The following is a 23339-nucleotide window of genomic DNA, read 5'->3' as shown; positions in this document are numbered from 1 at the left end:
GAGGGGAGAGGGGAGAGGGGAGAGGGGAGAGGGGAGAGGGGAGAGGGGAGAGGGGAGAGGGGAGAGGGGAGAGGGGAGGGGAGAGGGGAGAGGGGAGAGGGGAGAGGGGAGAGGGGAGAGGGGAGAGGGGAGAGGGGAGAGGGGAGAGGGGAGAGGGGAGAGGGGAGAGGGGAGAGGGGAGAGGGGAGAGGGGAGAGGGGAGAGGGGAGAGGGGAGAGGGGAGAGGGGAGAGGGGAGAGGGGAGAGGGGAGAGGGGAGAGGGGAGAGGGGAGAGGGGAGAGGGGAGAGGGGAGAGGGGAGAGGGAGAGGGGAGAGGGGAGAGGGGAGAGGGGAGAGGGGAGAGGGGAGAGGGGAGAGGGGAGAGGGGAGAGGGGAGAGGGGAGAGGGGAGAGGGGAGAGGGGAGAGGGGAGAGGGGAGAGGGGGAGAGGGGAGAGGGGAGAGGGAGAGGGAGAGGGAGAGGGAGAATGAATCCCAAGCAGGCTCTGTACTGTCAGCACAGAGCCTGACATGGGGCTCTTTTAACTCATTTAACATGAGATCATGACCTGAGGGAGAGGGAGAGGGAGAGGGAGAGGGAGAGGGAGAGGGAGAGGGAGAGGGAGAGGGAGAGGGAGAGGGAGAGGGAGAGGGAGAGGGAGAGGGAGAGGGAGAGGGAGAGGGAGAGGGAGAGGGAGAGGGAGAGGGAGAGGGAGAGGGAGAATGAATCCCAAGCAGGCTCTGTACTGTCAGCACAGAGCCTGACATGGGGCTCTTTTAACTCATTTAACATGAGATCATGACCTGAGCTGAAACCAAGAGCCAGAGGCTCAACCAACTGAGCCACCCAAGTGCTCCAAAATTAAATATTATTTTTTAAAAGCCAAGGACAACAGTTTCGGAAAGAAAACAAAGCAACGAGTTCTGGGCAGTAGGTGCATGCCAGCACTTCTCACACTGTGGTGCAACAAACATGTTCCAGTGAAGCTTTGAGTTCCATAAGGCCAGGAAACATAACTATCTGGTTCACCACTAACTCCCTCAGCAGGTAGCATGGTGCCATGACACCCATGGCGTGGTACATAGTGGTTGCTCAGTAAGTGATGGCTGAGTGGTCAGGTGTGAGGACCTCATCCTATTCCTGCCCATTTCGGATATATGGACAGTCCCTGATTTCCGATGGCTCAATTTATGATGTTTGTGATTTACGATGTAGTGAATTTCAGTGGAAACTGTACTTCAAATTTTGACCTTTACACAGGCCAGTGATTGCGGTACTCCCTTTTGAGGCTGGGCAATGGCATGAGCCCCAGGTCCTGGTCAGTGACATGATCACCAGGGTCAACAGCCCACATGCTTACAACCAATCTGTATCCATACAACCATTCTGTTTTTCACTTCAGGACAGTATTCAACCAATCACATGAGATATGCAACAGTTTGTTGTAAAATAGGCTTTGGGTGTTAGATGATTTTGCCCAACTGTAGGCTGATGTAAGTATTCTGAGCATATTTTCAACTTATGATGGGTGTGTCAAGACATTACCCCCTCATGTAGAGAAAGAGCTCTAATTCCTGTGCCTAGGTCCCTTTCTCTTCCCTTCTCTTGCACTCCCAGAAAACAGACACATTTCCAGAAACGGTCTGATAGATCCTACTATATCTGCCAGCATTTTTTTAAATTTCAATCTCACTGGGTCCAAGTCAGATAGAACTATCATCCTTAGACCCTTTTTCCTATGTGTGATAGCAAATGGAGACAGGGGAAAGGAGTTTGGAGGTGAGGCTATCTGAAGTAGAGAATTTAAACAGTAGGAAGGAGCTCCACAGAATAATGTGTGAACAAGGGCCATCAGGAAATCTCCATTCCAATCTGGATTCTATTACAGACAAGTTGTAAGGCCTTGCTGGGCCTCAGTTTCCCGTCTGAAAGAGAGAGTAACCATACTCGCCTCCCAAAGACACATTTAGGGCATGTTCAATGGCTGATATAAGCGAAAGCATTTTTAAAAGCAACTTTAAAAAGCATTTTTAAAAGCATTTTTAAAAGCAAATGCAAGGTTTCCTTAGAGGCAAAGAGGCAGGAGCATCGTAGATTAAGAGCCAACATGCATACCTCTCTGCCCCCAGGGCACATGAACATTAATTAACTCTATAACCTTTGTTTCATCAGGTAGAATGTATCCTGGTATGTTTCAAGACCTGAGTCAGATCCTTCTCCTCTGTGAAGCCTTGCCTGATTATGAAAACTCTTATCTCCTCTGACTGGCTTGGGCATGCCTGGCCTGTCTGTACATAGACACATCCTACCAAACACACACACACACACACACACACACACATACACACACACACACTTTCTCTCTCTCTCCCTCTCTCTCCCCACCCACACTTCCTCCCTCTCCCTCCCCCTCCCCTCCCCTCCCCTCCCCTCCCCTCCCCTCCTCCCTCCCTCCCTCCCTCCCTCCCTCCCTCTCTCCCTCCCTCCCTCTCTCTCTCTCTCTCTCTCTCTCTCTCTCTCTCCCCCCCCCCCCCCCTCAATCCCCACCAGCCCTCCATGGCCTCAGACCACCCCTCCTCAAGAGAATTGAATCTGTCCCCCATACTAGTTTGATTTGCGAGCATCTTGATTACCAGGTGGCTTTCTGACCCACACGCCAACTCAGGGTGTTGAACATGTCAGTCTACTCTTGTGAGGCACCAGTTCCAATCAAAACTCCTCCAGCCCCTTCCACATCTGGCTGCCTCATACAAGCACACTCTAGTAGGAGGCATACTTTGTTCAACTGTTTCTTGGCTCTTAGACTTAATCTGACACAGTCATCTGTTTTTCAAAATATCTCCCAACGGCCTAATTTTTAACTTTGCTTTTTGCTTTTGTGTTTGCCATCCTACAGAAACAATGATCAAAACAAACATCAGGGTTCCTTGCAACTGTCATTTTTTTCCCTACGCTGTCAACACCCCTGCTCTGTAGTTCTCACCCTACGCTCACACGGATTACTAAAACTCATTTGAAAAATGTCTCCAGTTGCTTTTTAAGGATTTTTCCATTCTGCATTTCCCCCAGGGCAGCGAGGGAACCTGGCCAAGGGAGATTCTCTAGGAGTTCACCCTCTGTTTCCTTCACAGCAGCTGAGAGAGGCACAGCCCTCCAGGAGCTAGCTTCCCAGGCCTGGCGGGAAATGCCAAAGGGAGGGGGATGGGTGCGATGAGGTAGAGATTAATATTTTTAAAGAGGAAAAATCGTGGATGAAATTACTCGAGACAAGTTTTATGGGATCCAGTCGGAAGCAATGATTTTACAACGGGGTTCATACATAGAATCTAAAAATGCCTGAGAATTTTATTTCCTGTAACTACAAAAACAAAAACAAAAGCAAAAACAAACCAATCACTCAGTGGCTCTCTCGTCCCTAAGCTTTCTGTGCATGAGTGAGAGGCCTGAAGAGGCAGTTCCTGAAGTCACTCCTTGCCCTAAGCCCTGACTTTGACCAAACCTGTAACTTGTGGAGCTGCACTGGGTGCCTCGCCCAGTGAGGTTGGCTCATAGTACAGTAGGTCTGGAACAACATGGCAGTTGGGGTGCGCAGCCCCTGCACAGTCAAAAATCTGCATAGAACTTGACTCCCCCCAAAACTTTACCAATAGTCTACTATTGCACAGAAGCCTTGCTGAGAACACAGTCGATGAGCACATATTTTGTATGTAATATGTATTACACACTGTATTCTTACAATGAAGTAAGCTAGAGAAAAGAAAATGTTATTAAGAAAACCTTGAGGAAGAGAAGACACGTTTGTAGTCCTGTACTGTCTCGAAAATAAGCCGCACATAAGTGCGCCAGTTCGAGGGTGTGTTGTCCAAAGGCCAACTGTACTTCTGCCCCCTCTCTACCAATCATCTGATCTCGCAGGTGCAGGAATTTTCTGAACATCCTCCACTCTTCCTCTCCTTCACTGCTGTTGTTCAGCCATTTTCATTTGCTTGCGGAAGTAGGGCACAGAAAGAGGTGAGAGTTCCAGCGTTGGGAAAACAGTGTTGAAGAGGAGATTGGTCGGTAAGTTCTAGGTTTCCTCAGTCATCTCTCTGCCCTTATCCTCTTTCAAATGCCACCCATGCTTTGAGGTCCCGGTTTTGTTTCACCTCCTCTAGGAAGCCTTTCCAACTACCCTTTGCAGGGCTTCAAATGTTTCATCTCCGTGGCCCCATTAGAAGAGCTGTCCATCACTCCGCACATCTGTCTCCCCAGTAGACAGTCATCTCCCTGAGTTCGGAGTTGGTATGTTTGGAGCTTTGTAGCCCCAGAATCTAGCAGTGTCTAGCCTATAATAGATGCTCAAAAAATACCTGTATATTCATTGAAATCATTATGGACACTACTTTTTTAACCAAGAAACAGTTATTGAGTGTGAAAATAGTAAATACCATTGATAGCAGTTTAACATCATCCATATAAAAGTCATCTGGCAGTTTTAAATATGGAAATTTTAGTTTCTCATCTGCATCAATAGATGATACTGTAATTCTGGATGACTATGTCAATCTTGATGAGCATAATGCCTTTATGAAATAAGAATTACATCGAGGGTTCTTTAGTTGTGAGAGAGAGGATCTGATAGAAATGAGGGTTCTCTATCTCAGCTGGAGTTGGAAGTCCCTGATCCACCTTTCATACTATATATTTGATAGTTAATTAAATACAGTTTTGTAGCTTTCCCTAGTTCAGGCTACTCCACCAGCCCCAAGAGCACACAGCATAGCAGGAAATGAAGTCAAATATACTGGTTTGAATTTGACTGAAATTGAAGTTACTGGCTTAATTTACTGGCCTGTCTGCCTTTTCTTACTAGCACTGGAACAATGGAGCTGTTTCCTTTGCTTTTCTTCCTTCCAGATCTCCAGGAGAAGGATCAGAGTATATGAACCAATGGCAGGTAGGCACGGCACAGAAAAGGCCAAATTGGCCTTGAATCGTACCTTCAGTGGGCTGTGAGGACCATATCGAATTCACGACTTGACATCATGACTGGTGCCAGTAGGTTTATATACTCATCACCATTGGTCACCACACCAGACATAGCACCCACACCTCACACACATTTAAGTCCCATCGGGAAATCTGTAGAGTGTGTGGCCTGAAGCTATGTGTGAACTACCAAGAAGTTCTAAAGGTGTGTTTCTATGGGGGCCTTTTCCCCTACACACTGAAAAACAAAGGCTCACCTAAAAGTAATTAAACCCGACTTAACATTATTGCTGCTTTGTGTGTCATAATTAAGTAAGAATGAAAGAAATCTTAATAGGATTGCAATCAGATCTCACATTCCTTTATCATGTATTAGAGTCTTAGTTGAAACCAGGTTCAGGGTCCTTTCTTTTCAGGAAAAGTGAAATAAAAGCAAGACTGAGCTATGGCTACTGAGCCCGGCTCCTGTTCCCATCCAGACCCTGGCCCAATCCTCCCCTCCTGAAAGCCTGGCTTGAGCTGCCTCCCCACTCCAAACCCCAAGAGCACCTCTTCTCTGAGTCCTCCTGGTTTGAACACCCACCCAATACTCTTTGCTGCCATTTGTTTACAGAAAGAGTATAAACTCCCCATTGCTTATGGAGTAAACCCCTCCAGATTTTGCTGATAAACCTAGAGCCAGCGCCTACCTCATAGTCAGGTGAGTGAATAATAGCTACTCTTTAAAACCATGACTACTGGGGGCACCTGGGTGGCTCAGTCGGTTAAGCGGCCGGCTTCGGCTCAGGTCATGATCTCATGGTTCCTGGGTTCGAGCCCCGCATTGGGCTCTGTGCTGACAGCTCAGAGCCTAGGCCTGCTCTGGATTCTGTGTCTCCTTCTCTCTCTGCTCCTCCCCCACTCATGGTCTGTCTCTGTCTCTCAAAAATAAATAAATGTTAAAAAAAAAAACATGACTACTGGTTGTCATGGGAAAAGTCACCTTTTCTAGAAGTTGGGAGTTCATAAAATGATTCTTCGTAAGATTGCTTTCATTAATAAGCTAAGGTCCTTCAGTGAAGTTAAAATATGATTCACTTTCAAAAACTGAGATGAACATATGTCTGGTGTGTAAAGTGGGGTGTGCTATTTCTCTATGGAATAATGGTGGCAGGGAAGAGGTGGGGTAAAGTTGCTCCTGTAACTATGGCTACCTGACATCGGCCTGAGAAAAAGAGTTAGTAAATATCTGAACTACTAAAGTCTCTTCTCTCCCCAACCCCATGCTTCAGCCATCCAGACCCCAATCTCCACGTGTCAGTTTGGGTATTGTTCTCCCATAAAGGAAATTCATGGTGTTTATTAAATACTGCTTTGTGTTCCAAAAGCTGCCATACAGTGAGGAACCTTAGCCTTGATATTCTACAATGCACAGAGGAGAACACTGCTGACATGGAAGACATCCATTCCCATATCTCACTTATTCAACAAGAGGTGTAGGAAAGCTGACCCTTCACTGTGCTTCCCAAGAATGTTGAACCTCTTGGCAATATGTCCAAAGAAAAAACACCAGTGTGGATCTCTACCCATGAAACCACCTCAGACAGGGAAAGAGATGGCTACCTGCTAGGGGTAGGGGAAGAGGGGGAAAGCTCCCCCCACAGAGTGGGGCACGGTGCTGGGTCAGGCAAGAGAGAATATCAGTGTGATATCAGAGCAAGGTTCCACTGGACTAGGAGTCCCAGAGACCAGATGCTAAGTCCACAGTGGCCAAAACAGAGTGTCTATAGGCAAAAGACTTCTACTTCATTGACATCTGATTTTCTCACTGGTGCAAAAAGTAGAGTAGAAGAGATAATTTTTATAAAATCTTCCACCCTCCAATTCTGATAGTGAATACCCACCAAATGTGAGGCCCTGTGATAGGTGCCATGGAGGATAAAGACTTACAGGACACATTTTTTCATTAATCTAGAATTATACTCGAGTGGAGAAAAGAAAAAGTTAACCATATGACTGATCCTCTTTTATCATGTTGGGCTCCGCATATGTACACATACATGCATAGACCCACAAATATTAGGAATTACATAACACATTTCAAAAACAAGGATAGCTAATGACTCCTGCACCTGTTCAGAAAAGGGATTTCCAGATTTTCAGAAGGTGTTTCTTATCTTCCTGAGAGATCAGAGGGATAGGAAAAATCCACTAGATCACTGTTTCTCAGTGTGGAATAGGTGATTGTATAAGTGGAGCTTGAGATCAAATAATTGGGAAATAGTAGATTAAACACAGGCAATCTTTTTTCCCCCCCATTGCATTTCTCCTCAGGGACTTAAACAAGCAAGTACATGTTGAAGCAGTCTAGAAGAAGTCAAAATTTCAATTTCCCAAACTATGGGCCAAAGGATCCTTTATTCTTAGAATTTCTCAAGTGATGAGGGTTCAGAGAAATACCCTTTGAAAAACAGTGTACCAAAGAGACTGTAAATTCCCTGAGGTGAGAGACTGGAGATACCGTTGTATCTCCAGTACCTGGCACATGGGAAGAAGTCAATAAATTTCATAAAATAAAAATTTGCCAAATGACCAATAATAGTTGAATTCAAAGTGGAAGAACATCATGGCAGTGACATAGAGGTGAGAGTATGCCAAGGGGCAAGAGATCGTCTCTCCATGATGGTGCCCTGTACTGTCTGGGCTCCAGATGGGCACAGGGGGAGTTTCAGGTGAGGTTGCCTTTGCCTTCTCAAGAAGCTAAGGACGACAAACCCATAAGCCACCATAAAAGACCTTCACTCCCCGCAACAAAAGGGGTAATAAAACAGGAGCTTCATAAAGAATATTGGCATTTCTCTTCTTTACTAACAAACAGTAAGTTAAAAAATCAGTTACGATAGTCATTGGTCAGACTCCATAATGCAGCTACAAATTATTTTCATTTCTTTACTGCCACCTTCTGGTTCCCAGGCTCCCACACAGCCAGCTGAAAATGAGCATTGTAAGCACTTGTCCACATCCTCTGCCTCATATGACATTATACAAGTCAGAAGTGGTCAGGGCGGGCTTTACTCCTTTTCATTTGATCTGAAGGCAACAGAGAACTTAATCTGCCTAATGATAGAAAGTTAGGAGAAGAGCAAGGACTAATCACGCCTGTTGTTTTTTCCAGGGAGCAAACACTGGGTTTAGCCATTTGGCTTTGTCCAGCTGCATTTGCAAAGTTCTATTGCCTTTTCATCCCTTCACGAGCACAACCCTGAATGGAAAATTCCGCACCCTTAAAAAAGAGGATGCTGTTCAGATATACCCTGATCTTTTCAAGGGTAAAATCCATGCCACTTCACAAGGCCTGTTAGAAAATAATGGAGAGGGTCTATAATTGATGTTTTTAATCAGACATCAAGATACCATCACATCATACAGCACTACCTCAAGATGGTGGCTTCTTCCTAGACATACCTTGGTCTGAAAGCAGCAATAGAGTTGGGTTAGGTACGGGTGTTTCCGCGCCAGAGCCAAAATCCTCTTCTCTGTCATCGTGCAGTCCACATCATCATCCTGGAGGATGACATCCTTCTTTAAAACTTTCACAGCATATACTTCATCTTTGCCTTTCAGCTCAGCCAACATGACCTGCAATGAACCAAAACCACTCATAGCAATCTATCCATGCATGGAATCCAAAGAAGAAACACAAGTCAATCTCTAGCATAGAAAAAAAAAGAAGCAATACATATTTGTTAAATTATTGTTCATATGTTCATATAGATTTGTCCTGCTTATAATCATAGTATTGCACGTATGATTTTATTTAAACGAACATGATTCCATAAGGTTTCATCATCTACATCGTCACCAACATTATCAGGGATGCTTATATTTAACTCAAGTAAACATATTACTGGAGCGCCTAGGTGACTCAGTCTGTTAAGCATCTGATTCTTGATTTCAATAAATAAATATATATTTATTGGATTGGGTGTTTTTGTACATGTACTTTTTTTTTCAACCATATCCTTAAGCTAGAAAGTCTTAGAAGTTGACTACAGGGTAAAATATTTTGCACATTTCTTGAATTTCAAAAAGGATGTACAACAGAATTTGCCATGAGGAGTGGAGAGGTGCCTTAGTTTTATGGCAATGTACCCACATTGGGTGTTTTCACTTAAAAAGCATTTTTGCTCATGTAACAGGTGTGATATATAACCTCCAGGCTGTTTTAACTTGCAGTGAAACTTGTTTTTAATTTTTCAATTTTGTTTAAATCCCCATTAGTTAACATATAGTGTAATAATGGTTTCAGGAGTAGAATTTTGTGATTTATCACTTACTCATGCCAGTAAATGCCCTCCTTAATGCCCATCACCCATTTAGCCCAACCCCCACTTACCTCCCCTCCAGCAACCCTCAGTTTGTTCTCTGTATTTAAGAGAAACTTGAAAAAATTTTTCCTCTAATTGTGTGAACTGTCAATTTATATTTGTCAAGGTAACTTTGTCTAGTTATCTACTACTTTATATTATTTTCTTATGAGTTTGTAGGAGTTTTGTATATAAAGATGTTAACACTTTGCTTTCTGCAAAGGTTTGTCTAAGCCTGTTTTAGGATTTTCTGTTCTATCTTCTATCAGACAGGATCACTTGTCCTCATGTAGCTACATCAGTCATGTTTGCCTTTGTGGTTTCTTCTAACACTGGGAATGTGATTCCTTTTCCAGAGGGCAAATTACCAGTTTATTAAAGCTCTCCTATCATTTGATATTTTTGCACTCATTTCTGCACAACATGACAAGTCTTTCTCCTTTTAAACAGCTCCTAAGCACAGTATTCCAAGGTGAGCTGCCAGTTCTCAAGAGTGGGAACTCAGAAGCCTCAAGAGGGAATTCAGGGGGCTACCTAAGGACCTTTTGTCGCCTACACGTAATGCACTCTTTAAAACTAGCTCCAACGTTGGCTGCAATTTTCCCTAAGAAACAACCTAAATACTCCAGAGTCTTCCAAGTTCCCATCCTGCCTACACAGTATGGAGACCTGGAAACTCTGAGCCTGCTTGTTTACCTTGAATCTTGTTCAAAATTTAAGTGGCTCACATCCCAGAGTTAGGCCTGGACCAAGGGACTGGGGCCTGCTTCTTACTTACCCGGTCTCTGAGGAATGTGATTGCTTCAGCATTTGCCATTTAAGCCCCCTCTTGTTACCTTCCTGCTACAGTAATCTCAGGAGGAGATGGGGCAGGTGAGGGGCCAGGGGGCAGGCCCATACCCTGGAGGCTTCCTGAGCTGTTCCCTTCAAGAGCAGTAGAGTGGGTCAGCAGCTCCGCAAGCTGGCTGACCCGCCAGCTGGGGCTTTCAAGAGACCAGGACACGGGAGGGCACGTGACCCTGGGTAGCTGCGGGGGGGAGGGGGGTGCCTGGGCCCCAGAACAGGGCCTGGGGAGACACCTCCCGTGGACTCCTGCCTTTGAGAAGAGCGAGGGAATCATCGGGGGTCTTGGCTGAAATGTTAGCTGACATCCCAGGCTTTCCGCCCTTACACCTTCTTTCTAAAACGGACAGTATTTACGCACCCCACTTTGCCAGCCATCAGAATCATGCCTGATCGCCACGAAAGCTTCACGGGACACGCTTGGCACCCCTACCCTGCATGGTTCTGCTCACCTCAGTGTGGGGCAGGACAGGGAGCCTGGCACTGAGGGCAAAGCAAGACCCAAGACATGAGATGATTATCCTCATTCTCTCGCCAATGTGGAGGATAAACCCAACATGTAGTAAGTGCCAGAAAAGTCGGTTCAATAGCGTTTACCTTTCAAAATAACCCACACTCAGATTTGCTTTGAGCCCCAAGCTCACTGAGTGCAGCGATTCTAGAGTTCATTTTTTAAAGTCTTTGCAACGAATGAAAGCCAAAATTCCGCATGGAGCTCTGAGGAAGGGAAGTAGTAGCTAGTATTACTGCTAACAGGAAGCCAAGCTCACGTAAAGCAATTTAAGCTTTTCAAGGTGCTCTTCTACCCGTGATCTCACTGGATGCCTGTGTCACCATCTGACAAATGAGAAAAACTGAATCCCAAAGAAGTTAAGTGACTACATTGAAGTCTCATAGCTACTTAGCAGCAGAACCCGGACTCCCACCTGCTCAGCCGCAGGCCGTTTCCACTGAACAAGGAAGGAAGATGCAACAAGACTGGGCTGAAATGTTCATAGCTTAATCTGATTTAGAGCAGATAGATGAGGCAACGCCACAGGGCAGAGAAAGTCAGCGGTTGTACCCACGCACGCCACAGACCTTGCCAAAGCTGCCTTTGCCCAGCACCTTGATGAAGGTGAACTCATCCAGACCCAAGCGCTTGGCCTGGCCCTGCCGCACTTCGCCGTTCTCACCGGGGCTCGCCAGGTGGCCATCGCTGCAGGCCGCCGCCCTGTGCTCCTCCCCTCGGTTGTCAAATGACAAGGCCTTCCGAATGTTGTTTTCAAGTTCTTTTATTTCTAGGGCCAAGGGTGACAAGATACCACATTAGTGCATACCTCATGATACCTTCCCATCAGGACCCAGCACTCAGAACATCCCCTGCCCCCAAGTGTGAGGCCTCCACCCTCCATCTGGTTCTTCACAGCAGCCAATCCAGTGCGGCATCTCTTCCCACATTCATTTGCTCTACACACCTTCATTGGCACCGAATGTACATGTAATGTACACGCTTTCATTGGCACCGAATGTACCTGTAACATACACGCTTTCATTGGCACCGAACATACACGTAACGTACACGCTTTCATTGGCACCTAAGGTACATGTAACGTACATGCTTTCATTGGCATCTAGGTACGCAAACAAGAGGACACGGTCCCCACCAGCCAACACCTTCAGATTACACAAAAACCTGGCCCTCTCTCTGAAAGCCCCCTTGGCTAGCAGCCTGTTGTTATCTTAGGTGTAGTGCAGGAATCCGAGCCTTGTCTGGAATCCTGCAGAGTCTCAAAGGCAACAGGTACCTGTCAAGTCCCTTTGAAACTTAGAACAATGACTGAGAACAGTCATCACAGTTATCACTGGTGATATGACTATATCAAAAGCGAGGACCAGGAAGCCTTTAACTTGTAAAGCACTTTACTCGGCCTTGTTGTTGCGTTTATTCTAATACCCATCTCCCAACAGGATATTAAACCAAATGAGCAATGGGCTTATCATTAAGTGAAGAACTGTTTCCCGAGACTGGCATGCTACAAATTTATCGGAGCCAGGGCAGGGATTCCTCAGTTCCATTTCACGGCCATGGGACAGTCCTGTGCCCCGGCAGAGCATGTGACCTAAACTACCTGGCAGTGATAACACTGGATGACCCCCTGACCTTTGCTGTTTGGGGAAGCTTTATTGTTAGCTATTCATTCACCAGGACACACACACACTCCTCATTGTAGAAGTGGGCACCGAAAGCATACTCCGGTTTTAAGAGATGCTCATGAATAACTGGGATGGTCGAAGAACACAGACCATTAACCCTGAGGAATCCAGGTTAGGCATGATAAGCATGTGCTGCCTGACATAAAGAGATCTTCAGCTTCTTTGCAGGACTGAGGCCCATAAAGCCTGCTCAAAGAATCTGGATCTTTCTTAGACCTGGAGTCCGGTTCCTCTAAGATGTGCTAGGGTGGAGGGGAGGGCAGGGTGAGGGTGGTTCCTGAGTCTAAAGCTCTCCCCTTTGCCAATTCACCCATTTCCTCTCTTTTATGCCTCTACTGAGTATAACTTCTAGTCTCAGCAAATGGCTCAAAGTCTCCGTTTTCAAGGCAAACTATTAAATGGATTTTGGAAAACAGGACTTGGGTGTTTAGGGGCTTTAGAGCTTAAAGAAAATGTCACTGTGGGTGTTCCTTCCTGGAAGGAAGAGAAACTATGTGGCATCCCTGTTGTGTAGCAATGCTGTGTCTTGCTAAGTAAGGGTCTTTGCATCCATTTGTGCCCACACCACTGCACATTATGTAATGCTCGTGCCTGCTCGTGCCTGCACTGACCAGAGACAAACACAGGCACTGCGTCCTGCCGGGTCTGGGCAGCACGCTGGCAGGAGACAGGCCTAGAAACTCCAGCCAGCTCACTCTTACTGGGGGTCTCTACCATAGAACCCCGGCTCCTTGAAGCTCCCAAAGGAGGTCTCAGCACTAACATGGGGCACATGAAAACACCTGCATGGGTTCTAGGATAATACCTACTAGTTTGGAGGCCCCCTGAGTGCCACTGGAAGTACATACAAATGGACCAAATTCTTTTTTGGAATTAAGCAGACACAGGAATAAAGACACAGGAAGCTAATCAGAGCAGCAAGAGGAGGGATGCAGGCCGAGTACTTTGAGGCCTCAGGATCGGCATATTGCCCTGCAGCTGTTTCGTCTACTGCTGGATAAACTGAAGTGGGTCACACCCCCAGGGAGAGTATGACAGCACAGATTCTGAGGTGGGGTGGCAGCCGGGGGCGGGGGTAGGGGGGTGTCCCAAAACCAGGAGGGGTATGGCGTTGCTCTTACTGCTGACTTAGTTCCAGGCCTTTGGACAGAACTTTTTGACTCTCTGATCTTCCGCTTCCCACCCTGTAGCATGGGGCCAGGGATGGGGCACACCAACACAGAGTTAGTGTGCGGATAAGATTAAGATAAGGAACACAACTGGGGCTATTGAAAATCAAGGCACTATTGTCACGCAGTGATGATTATTCCTGCTCTGCAGGAGCAGACATCCCTTTCCCAGAGACGCCTGGGTCTGATCACCAGAGGGCAAGGTTTTAAATGTGTTAGTCTCCTCTCAGCATTCTTGGATGCCTGCAGAACTCAGAAACTTCGACTACATGAGGCATATTCTTACGGGGAAGAAGGAAACATCCTAAGCTGAACTTTAGGAAGGGGTCAGGCCTAGAGCTGCCTTCCTCCCTTCTCTCGTCTGTTCTCTGCTTGGCGCTCCTGTCCCTGCTCAGCCACAGGCCCCCACTCATGCCCTGCTTTCAGGTTTTTGGGTGTGATGACCAGAGTCAGGAAAGAATTTGCTCTCATCTGAGTGGCACAGACACATGGAAGGTCTGGGAGCAGGCCCAGGGTGCTTTCCTACACTTGGAACCCGGGAAAGAGGCAGGAGTAAAGAAAGAACCACAACATCCCCTGCTTTTTCTCTCTTACCCTGGCATGGACAAGGTTTAACATGAGCAGACCCATTTAGTGCCTCTCCCTGAAGAAATACTTGTAGAGAGAAAAGAGTAGCTAATGAGTCAGCAGGGAGAGGGTGTCTGAAGCCCTCAGTCCTTCAGATGATATTACTCAGAGGTCACAAAGCAAATCTGAGGGTCTCACCCTGGTCACAAGGGGAGGTGGGTGCTGACTTGGATCGATCTTCCTCAGACGGTGAGCTTCCGGAAGCAGGTTGCGGAGACTCGGCGCCAGCGATGAGCTAGAGAGAGGGAGAGAGAGGGCGGGGGCGGAGACATGAGAAGGGAGGGTGGGGAGCAACCCCCAAGTCAGAACCACCCAGATGCTGGACCCCAGCGAGGGCTGTAGGAGCCCGGGGGCACAGCAGCACTTGCTGAACTGACCTTCTGAAAGCCCAGACTCAGGTTCCTCCTGACAGTTAAAGGGAAGACGAGACTGCATGTGGTGATGCACGCGAGTGCTGAATCACTAGGTTGCACACCAGAATCCAACATTACACTATGGGGCAGCCAACAGGAATTAAAAACTTAGGAAGAGACTGTGGTTTGTTCAGTTTTCATCCTATGCAAAGGCAATTGACCTGTCTAAGCAAAGCACAACTGCACCCCTTCCGTGAAAACCCGCTCGCCAATGCAAGCAGCGCGAGTTATCACGTTTATCCGTCCTCTTGTTCAGCTGTGTTTAGTTAATGGCTTCTGCTTATGGATACTGTGTGGGGCACTCTCCTCGGGTAGACTATAGGCTCTTTGAAGGTAAGACTCTATCTAGCATTTGTATTGCCTCTGGCGCCTTGTACCAAATGATACCTTTAGTCGAAGCTCAATAAATATTTTTAGGTGCATTGATACCGGTTGGCAAATTTTAACAGGACACCCTCCAGTGAAGTCTATTTCCCAGCACAGGTGTCAGTGCACCCATGTGGAGTTCCCACCAAAGTCAGAGGTTTGGACTAAGCAGTCACACATACTCTATTTTACTCTTGCTCCAGAGCCGTGTGCACACATCCTTGCTGGGTGAAGGACTACTCGCAAAGGGCAACGTGAAGACAGACAACACTCCAGCAAGCCTGACGCTCCTGCAAAAATCCCGCTTAGCTTCTGAACAAGAGACTTCTCTCCCTTACTCACACGCTAAGGGACCAAGGGATCCAAGCCACGACTTGGATCATGTGGCTTTTTTCCAGCTTTTGCATCAGAAGCAACCCAGCAATAAAAATATCAGAATCCTTTAGTCTTTAACTCTGTCTTCTCTTGAATTCCTCCATGTTGGCTTCATATCACCAGGTGCCCCCAAACCTCAGACAGACGATGGCTGGTTATTGGCATTATGGCCTGTGTAAATTGGGGGTGGGGGGCAGGGAGGGCAGGTGTGTATTGAGTTTTCTTTTAAAATGCTTCATGATGACTAATGAAGGTTCTGTCTCCATTTCCTTCTAGCAAGGAGAAAAGCCATATCTCCTGAAGAGGGCTCTCTCTAGAGCTCATAAATGTGTATGTCCAACTCTGTCATCACAAGGTGTTTACTTAACCCACTCCTTCGGTGGGGGTCTAGCATTCCTGGGTGCAGACATTCTGCTTGCAATTGCAATGCCTTGGGTCAATAACTAAAGTCCTACTTCCACTGGTGGGATTTGCAGAGCTAAGAGTCACCAGAAGCACAAAATCCCATAGCTAACCAACCAGGGAGAAGAGAGTTCTTCTCCTCCAACCTTGGCTTATTGGGAAGGTAAAGAAGGAGGAGTTTAAGAAGATTAAAACGATCCAAACCTCCCCATTCAAGGGAAAGGGCTCTTCTGAGATGCACCCGGGAAAAGGGGGGGGGGGCAGCCTCTAAAAGAAGGGAAACACAGAGCCCTTCAGAAGGAATTTTAGGGCAGGACTTAGGGAGAACATTGGGAGTCCAAACTGTAGAGCACCTGGTGTGCGAATTACTTTTCTAGAAAGTGCTTGAGAATGCCTGGTACTGGGCGATGAGGATCACTGCCTGCTTCTCACCTCCATCAGAACTTCTTGCCCAGTTAAATGTGGTTCTGATTTTCTCATAACTTACTTTTTCAAAAACTCTTACATTTTCTAGGCTGGGAGCCAAGGCTAAGAAGGGCCTTCAAACAAAATGCTATGGATGCCTTTAGCTCTGTTTACATCTGTGGGCCCTGACTTACCAAAATAACATTTTAGCAAATGGATCTCTTCCCACTGACATTCCAAAGGTCACCCGGGTAGAGACGGGGGCTTAGGTCTCCCAAGAAAGACCCAGATGTTTCATGTCACGGGGCATTAACAATGTCCCTTGGGCAGCTGAGTGCGGGCACTAGCACAGACCTTCTTGGCTTGTTCCCTAGAAAAGAATGCGGATCCAGCTCTTCGTCCACTTATCCTCATTATAGCAATACCAGGGGGCAAAGTTCAAAACAGTGACATTGCTTTCATGCCAGTTCTGGAGGCAGATAAGCCTATTGCCTTGTCTAGAACGGTGCTTTTTCTAGAGAGAATTCCAAAGTCCTCATCTCAAAGGTTATGTTTCCCCAAGGAATGTAACACTAGAGACTTGCTTTGTTTTCCCCCCACTTCTGGAACTGAAGGAGACTTTAATGTCACCTGCCTAATTTTTTTTTTTTCCTTCCCTTTAAGCACATGCTATTTTGTGTGCAGTGTCTCAAACCCAGTGATCTTAGAACCTCACTCCATGGGGCTCTGAGGAAGCCAGCACAGAGAAAGTGGGCCCACAGAGAGCTCCAGAAACACCACCAAATGGCCAGTTACCTTTTTCCTCCTCTGGCCGCTGTTGGTGATTTTGTCTGGAGTGACGCCTAGGTCCGCCAGGACTTTGGCAATTCCTCTGGCGTCCACTCCACAGTTGGGAGCTACGTTGGTCTCACAGCGTCGGTGAACGTTCATCTTGCAGACTGTAAGAAGACACGGAAAGGAGACTTCCAACATTCATGACCGAAAACATTACCTTATTTTTTTCCTGATTGTAAATGTAATACATGTTCATTTGACAGAATTTAGAAAACGCAGAAAGACAAAAAGAGAAAAATAAAATCACACAGAACTAACAGCATCCATCCAAACACCATACAGTGGTCACCACTGTTTGTGGATAAATATCACATTACATTTCCTTTCAGGGAGCAGAACACTGACTATGAAATAACAAAACTTGTTTATCTAGAGAAAGTTCATTTGGATCCTAAGCACAGATGGGTTGCATATATACAGTGCATTATACTACTTTGCTAAAATGTGCGAATATTACCCAGAGAGAAGTGCCCATAGTAGAGCCTGAGACACTCATCTGAACATGAGGACACTGAGTAAGGAGACCCCCAAGGCTCCTTTCAAATCTAAAATCCAATTTCAAAGGAACAAGAGCCGTGCCTGAAAGTCTTGTTTTGCCCATATCACTTAGTTGTCCTTGGTATAGAGCATCGCAAGTGAAAACATCAACCAGCTGGTTTCCAGCTTAGTATTCTCGTTTCCAGCTTAGCATGTACAGCACTTGGAGGACATCACTGGGTCCTAACAAGCACAAAGCTTGCACGAACCGAAAAACTCATTCTTCTCAGATTTACCAGAGAAGGAAGGTCACAGGGCAGACGCTACCGCCAAAATGAATGAGACAGATGGGGAGCTACAGTGAACCACAACTCACCAGGCAGAAACTCCCCAGCAGCAACCTCTGTGGGGGCCAGGGCAGGGGAACTAGAAGCGAAACTGACAAAGTGTTGGAGTCTCCGGGCAGACAAGGCTAAGTCCAATCTCTGGGCAGACCCAGCCAGTCATAGGGACCCCCCACATCTTTGTCAGTTTTGCTTCTAGGAGTTTGACCAGGTTCTCAGAGTAAACCCTGGAGAAAAATTCCCTTATGCTTCTGGCTGCAGGGCGGGGGTGGGCCGTGCAGGACGGGGGGGGGGGGGGGGGGGGGGGGGGGGGGGGGGGGGAACCATTTTGAAACAAACCAGAATACTTTGTTCTTAACAAGGCCTGCTTTTAGGAGAAACTATTTTACAAGATCCTCAACTATTGTAGTTTTATCAGATGCTACCTGACCCTGGCTCAGGGTGGGGGTGGGGGGGCGGATACCCTAAGTCTAGCCTGCTGTAGCTTTCCATGTGGAAGAAGAAAGATACCCAACTCCAGCCCACTCCAGCCATACTGTCCTACCTAAGATGGGAGGGAAAAGAAGACAACAAAAAACCCTGAGTAATAGTCACAAAGCTCATAGTTCAGAGGAACAGGCTCAGGCAAAGACTGAGATCTAATTACAGGACTATAGAATGCTTCCCCTCCTCCACACCCTCGCCACCACCTTATTAAAGGTCTATTTACTGCAGTTCCTTTCACCTAGTACATCATGTCCAGCTATCAAGAAAAAGTTAAAAGGCATTCTAAAACGGCAAAACACACAGTTTGAAGAGACAGAGCAAGCAGTCAGAACCAGACCCAGACATGGCAGGAATGCTGGAATTATCAGACTGGGAATTGAAAACAGCTATGATTAATTTGCTAAGGGCTCTGATCAATAAAGTAGACAGCATGTGAGAACAAATAGGCAATATAAGCAGAGAGATGGAAATTCTAAGAATCAAAAGGTTATTCTAGAGATCACAAACACTTAACAGAAATGAAGAATGCAATGAGCCTGGGTGGCTCAGGTCATGATCTCACGATTTGTGAGTTCGAGCCCCACTTGGAGCTCTGTGCTGACAGCTCAGAGCCTGGAGCCTGCTTTGGATTCTGTGTTTCCCTCTCTCTCTGCCCCTCCCCCACTCATGCTCTGTCTCTCTCTCTTGCTCTCAAAAATAAACATTAATTTTTTTTTTTTAAATGAAGAACACCATTGCTGGGATCATTGGTAGAATGGACACAGGTGAGGAAATAATCTCTGAGTTTGAGAATATGTCAATAGAAACTTCCAAAACAGAGAAGCAAAGAGAAAAAAAAAAAAGACTAAGGAAAAGAGAGACTGTCTAAGAACTGTGGGACTATAAAAGGTATAATGTGGGGCGCCTGGGTGGCGCAGTCGGTTAAGCGTCCGACTTCAGCCAGGTCACGATCTCGCGGTCCGTGAGTTCGAGCCCCGCATCAGGCTCTGGGCTGATGGCTCGGAGCCTGGAGCCTGTTTCCGATTCTGTGTCTCCCTCTCTCTCTGCCCCTCCCCCGTTCATGCTCTGTCTCTCTCTGTCCCAAAAATAAATAAAAAATGTTGAAAAAAAAAATTAAAAAAAAAAAAAAATAAATAAAAGGTATAATGTGTATGATGGAAACACCAGATGAAGAAGACAGAGATAAACAGAAGAAATATTTGAGCAAAAATGACTGAGAATGTCCTCAAATTAATGTCAGACACCAAACCACAGATTTGGGAAGCTCAGAGAATACCAAGCAGGATATATGAAAGAAAAAAAAAAAACAAACTATACCTAGGCATGTCATACACAAACTTCAGAAAATCAAAGATAAAGAAAAACTATTCTTGAAAGAAGCCAGAAGGAAATAACACCTGACCTACAGAGCAGCAAAGATAAGAACTACATCTGACTCATCCCCAGAAACCATGCAAGCAAGAGAACACAGTGAAATATTTAAAGTACTGAGAAAAAAAAAAAACAAAACACCAACATAGAATTCCGTATCTGTGAAGTTATTCTTCAAAAGTGAAGGAGAAAGAAAGACTTCTTTCAGACAAATAAAAACTGAGGGAATTCATTGTCAGCAGACTGGTCTTGCAAGGAATGTTAAAAGAAGTTCTTCAGGAAGAAGGAAAACAACATCGGTCAGAAACTCAGATCTGTGTAAAGAAAGACCATCGGAGAAGGAACAAGTGATGGTAAAATAAAAACTTGTATTTCCCTCAGTCTTCATTGATCTAAGAAATAACATTTCCTCAAAATAATGGCAACAATATAACCAATTACATATGCTGATGTACATCGTATGTATATAAATATGTGTGCTTACACGTAAGGGAAATGAACCATAGCAATGATACATGGAGTGGGAGAAATTATGATTATTTTGTTATTATAATGTACATGCATTACCTCTGGAGCATTAAGAGTATTATTTGAAAGTGGCTTTGGATTAGTTGTAAATGTATATTGCAAACTCTAGGCAACCACAAAGATAATTAAAAAAGGAAAAATAATTGATATGTTAACAACAAAGAGGGAAAATGGAATCATATGAAATATTCAATTAATTACAGAAAGCAGGAAAAAAAGAATAAAAATAGGAAGAACAAGGGCATCAAATGGAAAACAGCAGCAAAAATGGTAGCTATTAATCCAATTATGTCAATAATCACTTTAAATGTCAGTGGTCTAAATATACTTGACCCTTGAACAACACAGGAGTTAGGGGTATTGACCCCCTGCATAGTAAAAAAGCCAAGTATAACTTTTGACTCCCTCAAAACTTAACATCTAATAGCCTACTGTTGACTGGAAGCCTTGTGGAAACAAACAGTCGATGAACTCATATTTTGTATTATATACTATATTCTTTCAACAAAGCTTGAGGAAAAAATGCTAGTAAGAAAATAATAAGGAAAATACATTTACAGTACTGTAAAAATTCCACATATAAGTGGACCCACACAGTTTAAACCTGTGCTGTTCAATGGTCAACTGTATGCCAATTGAGATTTTTAGAGTGGATCAAAAAACAGGACCCAATTATATTTAATCTACAAGAAATATACTTTATTTTTTTGTTCTTTTTGAGGTTAATTTTTTTTAATTTTATATATTATTTTTTAATTTACATCCAAGTTAGTTAGCATATGTCGGAACAATGATTTCAGGAGTAGATTCCTTAATGCCCCTTACCAATTTAGCCCATCCCCCCTCCCACAACCCCTCCAGTAACCCTGTTTTCTATATTTAAGTCTCTTATGTTTTTGTCCCCCTCCCTGTTTTTATATTATTTTTGCCTCCCTTCCCTTGTGTTCATCTGTTTTGTATCTTAAATTCCTCATATGAGTTAAGCCATATGATATTTGTCTTTCTCTGACTAATTTCATTTAGGATAATACCCTCTAGTTCGATCCACATAGTTGCAAATGGCAAGATTTCATTCTTTTTGATTGCCGAGTAATACTCCAGTGTGTGTGTGTGTGTGTGTGTGTGTGTGTGTACCACATCTTCTTTATCTATTCATCTGTCGATGGACATTTAGGCTCTTTCCATACTTTGGCTATTGTTGATAGTGCTGCTATAAACATTGGGGTCATGTGCCCCTTCGAAACAGCAAGCCTGTATCATTCGGATAAACACCTAGTAGTGCAGTTACTGGGTCGTAGGGTAGTTCTATTTTTAATTTTTTGAGGAACCTCCATACTGTTTTCCAGAGCGGCTGCACCAGTTTGCATTCCCACCAGCAGTGCAAAAGGGATCCTTTTTCTCTGCATCCTTGCCAACATCTGTTGTTGCCTGAGTTGTTAATGTTAGTCACTCTGACAGGTGTGAGGTGGTATCTCATTGTGGTTTTGAGGTAAATAATCCACAAGAAATATACTTTAAATGTAAGACATACTTAGGTTAAAATTAAAGGCATGGAGAAAGATATACTGTGCTAACAGTGACAAAAAGAAGGCAGAAGTGGCTATATTAATTTCAGACAGAGCAGACTTCAGAGCAAGGTAAGTTGACAGGGATAGCAAAAGGCATTACATAATGATAAAGGGATCAATTCTCAAAGAAGACATTAAATCTTTAATGTGCATGCACCTAGAAGCAGAGTATCGAAATATGTGAGGCAAAAACAGAACCGCAAGGAGAAATAGATGAATCCACTGTTACAGTTGGAGACGTCAATACTCTGCTATCAGAAATGGATAGATCGAGAAGGCAGAAAATCAGTAAGGACATGGTTAAAGTCAACAGCACCACCAACCGACTGAATGTAATTGACTACTATATCTAGCAATTACTCCATCCAACAACAGAATACACCTACTTTCGAGCTCACATGGAACATTTACCAAGACAGACCACATTCTGAGCCATAAAACATACCCTAACGGATTTAAAAGAACAACAACAACAAAAAAATCATACAATGCCTGCTTTCAGACTATAGTGGAATTAAATTAGAAATCAATAACAGAAATATGTTTGGAAAATCCTCAAATGCTTGGAAATTAAATAACACACTGCTAAATAACACATAGGTCAAGAGGAAATCTCAAGAGGAATCTAAAAATATTTTGAACGGACTGAAAATGAAAACCCAACTTCTCATAATTGGCAGGATACAGCAAAACCATTCCTAGAAGACACAAACTCTACCAAACCTCACAAAAGAAACAGACAATGTAAAAGGTCAAGTTCTATTAAAGTAATCAAGTCAGTAATTAATAATTTTCCAAAACAGCATCAGGCCCAGATAGGTTGACTGGTGAATGTTACCAAACCTTTAAGTTAGAAATTATACCAATTCTCTATAGTATCTTCGGGAAGATGAAAGCAGAAGGAATATTACAAGAAAAGACAACTACAGCCCAACATCTCTCATGAATACAGATGTAAAACTCCTCACTAAAATACCAGCAAATGGAATCCAGCAGTGCATAAGAAATATAAACCATAAGCAAGTAGGACTTATTTCAGGTACACAAGACTAGTTCAACATTTGAAAATCAGTTAATGTAATCCTTCACATCAATAGGCTAAAGAAGGAAAATCACACAATCCTATTGATAGATGCAGAAAAAGCATTTGGCAAAATCCAACACCATCACAATCAAATCTCTTAGAAACCAAGAAATACAGAAGAATTTCCTGAACTTGATTAAGAACATCCACAAAAAAACCCTACAGCTAATATCATACTTATGGATGAGAAACTAGAAGTTTTCTAACGTTAAGTACAAGGCAAGGATCCTACTATCCCTACTATCCCTTTTCAGTATTGTATCAGAAGTACTAGATAATACAATAAGACAAGAAAAAGAGATAAAAGGTATACAGATTGAAAAGGAGGAAATAAAACTGCCTTTATTCACAGATGACATTGTCTATGTAGAAAATCCCAAAGAGCTGAAAAAAATCTTCTGGAATTAATAAACAAGGATGTAGGATACAAGGCTAATATACAAAAGCCAATCATCTTCTTATATACCACCAATGATCAAGTGGAATCTGAAATTAAAAACATGATACTGACATCAGCACCTAAAAAATACTTAGGTATAAATCTAACAAAATATGTCCA

General features: G+C 44.5%; 1 protein-coding gene across 5 annotated transcripts in view; it reads right to left on the bottom strand.

Annotated features, from left to right (window-relative positions):
* Positions 1 to 23339, bottom strand: part of PRKCE (protein kinase C epsilon) — a 498956-nt gene that overhangs the window by 144912 nt on the left and 330705 nt on the right. For all 5 annotated transcript variants that reach the window (XR_006200651.1, XM_042932183.1, XM_042932182.1 and 2 more), the window contains exons 7-10: positions 16884 to 17026; positions 14266 to 14362; positions 11216 to 11415; positions 8391 to 8564 (exon numbers count right to left, since the gene is read on the bottom strand). Coding sequence is in view for 4 of the 5 variants with exons in the window: in XM_042932183.1 (XP_042788117.1) it covers positions 8391 to 8564; positions 11216 to 11415; positions 14266 to 14362; positions 16884 to 17026 (614 nt within the window). In the remaining variant the exon portion in view is untranslated. The remainder of the gene's footprint in view (positions 1 to 8390; positions 8565 to 11215; positions 11416 to 14265; positions 14363 to 16883; positions 17027 to 23339) is intronic.

Source organism: Panthera leo, chromosome A3 (genome assembly GCF_018350215.1).
Source record: "Panthera leo isolate Ple1 chromosome A3, P.leo_Ple1_pat1.1, whole genome shotgun sequence".
NCBI classification, from domain to species: domain Eukaryota; kingdom Metazoa; phylum Chordata; class Mammalia; order Carnivora; family Felidae; genus Panthera; species Panthera leo.
Note: the sequence above shows the minus strand (reverse complement) of the source record. Positions and strands in the feature narration are given on the sequence as shown.